This window comes from Penaeus chinensis, chromosome 29 (genome assembly GCF_019202785.1).
Source record: "Penaeus chinensis breed Huanghai No. 1 chromosome 29, ASM1920278v2, whole genome shotgun sequence".
Classification (NCBI taxonomy): Eukaryota; Metazoa; Arthropoda; class Malacostraca; order Decapoda; family Penaeidae; genus Penaeus; species Penaeus chinensis.
This window is the reverse complement of record NC_061847.1, coordinates 7,655,959-7,660,609: the sequence shown is the minus strand read 5'-3', so window position 1 is coordinate 7,660,609 and position 4,651 is coordinate 7,655,959. Positions and strand designations below refer to the sequence as shown.

General features: G+C 37.4%; 1 protein-coding gene across 1 annotated transcript; it reads left to right on the top strand.

The window, feature by feature from the left end:
- Positions 1–3,396: 3,396 nt before the first annotated feature.
- LOC125040334 (acanthoscurrin-1-like) lies at positions 3,397–4,351 on the top strand. The gene is made up of 3 exons (XM_047634887.1): positions 3,397–3,462; positions 3,704–3,776; positions 3,966–4,351. Exons 1-3 carry the CDS (start codon positions 3,397–3,399, stop codon positions 4,349–4,351), a joined length of 525 nt encoding a protein of 174 aa, XP_047490843.1.
- Positions 4,352–4,651: the final 300 nt, after the last annotated feature.

Genomic DNA, 4,651 nt, shown 5'->3' with positions numbered 1-4,651 from the left:
TAAACCATCTTGTTATCACGTGTTCAAATATGAACCCTTAAATGCAGGTAAAAACACATCACCGCCATTTGGAAATCAGGCACCACTCAAACAACACGAAATCCACCAAAATCGAGGCCAGGACAAACATTAAATTCATGGTGAAATTTGGTTGGGAGAATAGGCAAATCTTTGACTCTGGAACAAGTTTATGGTGACAATGCCCCAAAGAAATCAACAACCTACAAATGGATAAGTCGGTTCAGAAGTAGAAGAAACGAAATTGAAAATGAGGGACAGTGGCAGGCCATCAACGTCAGTATGTGGGGAAATTATTGATGCTGCTCGTAACATGACTGAGAAGGATACACGCATAACCATTGAATCAGTAGCAGACACAACCAAAATTACTGTGGGTTCTGCACACACACAATTCTGGTAGAGAGTTTGGGGCTAAGCAAGCTTTCTGCTCGATAGGCCCCAAGGCTGTTGTGCCCAGATCAGCAGCAAACAAGGGTAGATCTTTCCATGGAAAATTGTGGACAAGTGGGATGAGGACTCTGAAGCTTTTCTGCAGATAATTGTGACAGGGAATGAAACATGGCTCAACCAGTACGATCCCGATAACAAAATCCAATCAAAGCACTGGAAGGGACAGTGACAGGCCATCAACGTCAGTATGTGGGGAAATTATTGATGCTGCTTGTAACATGACTGAGAAGGATACACGCATAACCATTGAATCAGTAGCAGACACAACCAAAACTACTGTGGGTTCTGGTAGAGAGTTTGGGGCTAAGCAAGCTTTCTGCTCGATAGGCCCCAAGGCTGTTGTGCCCAGATCAGCAGCAAACAAGGGTAGATCTTTCCATGGAAAATTGTGGACAAGTGGGATGAGAACTCTGAAGCTTTTCTGCAGATAATTGTGACAAGGAATGCAACATGGCTCAACCAGTACGATCCCGATAACAAAATCCAATCAAAGCACTGGAAGTGGACCAGTCAAAGCAAAATCTGAGCGTTCAAGAGGAGAGGTCATGACCACTGTCTTCTGGGATGCAGAGGGGATTCTGCTGGTTGACTTCCTCGAGAGCAAGAATCAATTACATCTGTTTATTATGAATGCGTTTTGGGAAAACAATTCAAAAAAATCTCATCCACCTTACACCCTCGATTTAGCCCCATCCGACTTTCACTTAGTAAATTGAAAGGGACCAATTTTCCATCGGTTTAAGATGTAAAAAGAGCTGCTCTGACACACACACACACACACACACACACACACACACACACATATATATATATACACACAACACACACACACACACACATATATATATATATATATATATATATATACATAAATATATATGTATATATATATATATATATATATGTATGTATGTAAAATTCACTGTGTTAGTTCATCATGTATTCAATCCCATGTTACCCTGGGCATGAGGAATAACGCATGCAGGATGAAATCAGGATGAATCAATAAATATCGGAACAGATAGTCCGTTCAAAACTAAAACGTGGTTCAATTAGGTTTTTACTTTGGCCTATAGCTGAAATTTGATATAAAGCGTGACACAGGTAGGATTACCTCAGGTGGGGTGTACCTGAGAGTGGGTGGAGCTAAACCTGTCTGTTTTGTTTTGTGGATCAAAAAAGTTAAAACTTCAGTGTTGATCTTTTCGTTATAGTAAGGTGTTCAAAGATATAATTCCAGAAGTATATTTCTTGATCAGATGATACAGTATATATAGTTGCTCGTATATTCTCTGGGCAATCATTCATGTTCTTGAAAGGATTTTTTTACTCGGGCAGGCTGGACAGTTTCAGCAAGTGTATATATACAATTACATTATATATATATATATATATATATATATATATATATATATATATATATATATATATATATATACTGAAGAGCTTGTATGTTCTATACATATGTACATATATATGTAAACAGATATATATGTTTACACAGAATATGTCTAAAATTATTTAATAAGGATGCAGGTTTTGCTCCATCTACTCTCTTTCATACCCCGTACCTTGATCTAAAGTTTTCACTCCTTAGCTTCACAATGGACTGAAGGCATGAGCTTTATTTCTAATATATATAATTATAAATATATATATGTGTGTGTGTGTGTGTGTGTGTGTATAGAAAGATAGATATGCATATATATATATATATATATATATATATATATATATATATATATATATATATATACACATTTATATATACATGTATATATTCATACATACAAACATATATGTATGTATATATATATATATATATATATATATATATACACATCCATCTCTATCTATATTTATCTATTTATCTCTCTCTCTATATATACAGTACTCGTGTGTGTCTGTGTGTAATGCAGGCAAGGCCGAGGAGGAAGAGAAAAGAAAGTTTTTTATAATACACTATGGATATGTTTCACATCCACAAACACATGAACGACTCACGCATTGAAACTGCTTACCGTATAAATTTCAAATACTGAAGAAAAAAATAGAAACAAGTTTCTACAGGTGTATAGCTAGGTAAAAATATTGAGTGATTACTGAATTTTCTCCATTAATAATACCCCCGATATAACGACTAGTAATATCATTGTTTTGTAATCATTTATAACACACTGTTTCAATGTCCTGTTATTATTTCCTCACTAAATGATTTCTTTATCACTCTCTTTATCACATTTATTCTATAATCATGATTACCATTACTGTTGCTTTTGTTTTGTTGTTCTTGTTATTTTTGTTGTTGCATTCTATCATCGTTGCAGATTTCATTATAATTATTACCTGTTTCCATTATTTTCAGATGTATGCCTACTTATTTACCATTATTGATTTCAATCATTTCTAGTTATGATCACCTTCATTATTACCCATGATTTTGATGACAAGTTCATTATGACAAATCGTTATTACCATAAACAAGGATGTAATTATTCATGTAGTAATGATGAAGATGCCATAACCAACAAAGATGATTACATAACTCTCTCATTTGGAGAGTCTTCCTTTTCCTATATGCCTAACAAAGACACGGAAGATATCATTGGCTTGGAAATGAAGGCTGCTAGTGGTCAGGCAGGTGCTAAATTTGTTCCAGTCACAGAAAGACCAAAAACTGCTGAGTAATCTTTCTTCTTCTTCTTCTTCTTTTTTAGATCCCTCCATATTTTTTTTTTTTTTTTTTTTTCATCAATAAGAAACCTTCGAGAGGAAATAATGATAAGAACATTTTCCTCTCTGCTCTTGGCTTTTTTCCGTGGTCTCAAGAACAAAGTACTGTATATTTGTTTATTTTTATGAAAGTGTACCACAATCTGGTCCTTGTGGAAATAGGCCTCAAGCCGTATAAATAGGAGAACGAAAATGGTAGAAAATACTCATCCCTTTGTCGGCCAAACGCTAACAACCATGATGCATCGTGGCCTCCTGGTAAGGATGCGGAGAATGTAAAAGGCTTTGAATATCATATATATATATAATATATATATATGTATTATATATATATTATACATATATTTTATATATATTATACATATATTGTATATAGATATATTATACACATATTGTATGTATGTTATATATATGCATGCATGTATCAATGTATATGTGAGGACATGTATACCCATTTTAATCATTAACATTAACAGTTACATTTGCTGTTAATCAACAGATAACAGTAGCCTTCGTGGCGACGGTGTATGTGGCCGTGGCTGACAGTGGATATGGTGGACGCGGAGGCGGAAGTGGAGGCGGAAACGGAGGTGGATTCGGAGGAGGAAATGGAGGCGGCCACGGAGGAGGATTCGGAGGAGGAAACGGAGGTGGATTCGGAGGCGGAAACGGAGGAGGATTCGGAGGAGGAAACGGAGGTGGATTCGGAGGCGGAAACGGAGGTGGATTCGGAGGAGGAAGTGGAGGCGGCCACGGAGGAGGATTTGGAGGCGGAAACGGAGGTGGATTCGGTGGAGGAAACGGAGGTGGAAATGGCGGTGCCGGAGGTTATGGGGCTAATGGCGGAGGCGGAGTGGGAGGAGGCAGCGTGGCTCCAGGAATCTTCCTCGGAAGCGGAAGCCTCCCAAGTGCTGGTGGCTCAGGAGGTGCTGGTGGTTTCGGTGCAGGTAGTGGCGGTTTTGGCGGTGGAAATGGCGGTTTTGGCGGAGGAAATGGCGTTTTTGGTGGTGTGAGTGGCGGTTTCGGCGCAGGTAATGGCGGCTTTGGCGGTGGAAATGGCGGCTTTGGCGGTGGAAATGGCGGATTTGGCGGTGGAAATGGCGGTGGCAATGGTGGCAGCGCTGGTGGCAGTTATGGAAGGAAATGATTGAGGAGTCGTTTGTCTTTACGTGAAATAAAGGAAAAAAAATCTATGGCGACAACCTGTTTTCCGTAGTACCTCTTACACATTATTCTTCTGATTAAACTAGTTTAACTATGATACAGAATCATAATCAACAAAACAAGATGTATCCATAGTAGTCGTAGTATATATATATATATATATATATATATATATATATATATATATATAAGTGTGTTTATTTATACATATACATATATATGTGCATATACATAAATACATAAGTGCCTGTGTGTGTATATGTATAGTGCGCTTTATTCTGAT

Coding starts and splice junctions, on each gene's coding strand:
- LOC125040334 (XM_047634887.1), top strand. CDS start 3,397: ATGGTAGAAAATACTCATCCCTTTGTCGGCCAAACGCTAACAACCATG. Junction 3,463..3,703: donor TGATGCATCGTGGCCTCCTG/GTAAGGATGCGG, acceptor GTTAATCAACAG/ATAACAGTAGCCTTCGTGGC. Junction 3,777..3,965: donor TGGTGGACGCGGAGGCGGAA/GTGGAGGCGGAA, acceptor GCCACGGAGGAG/GATTTGGAGGCGGAAACGGA.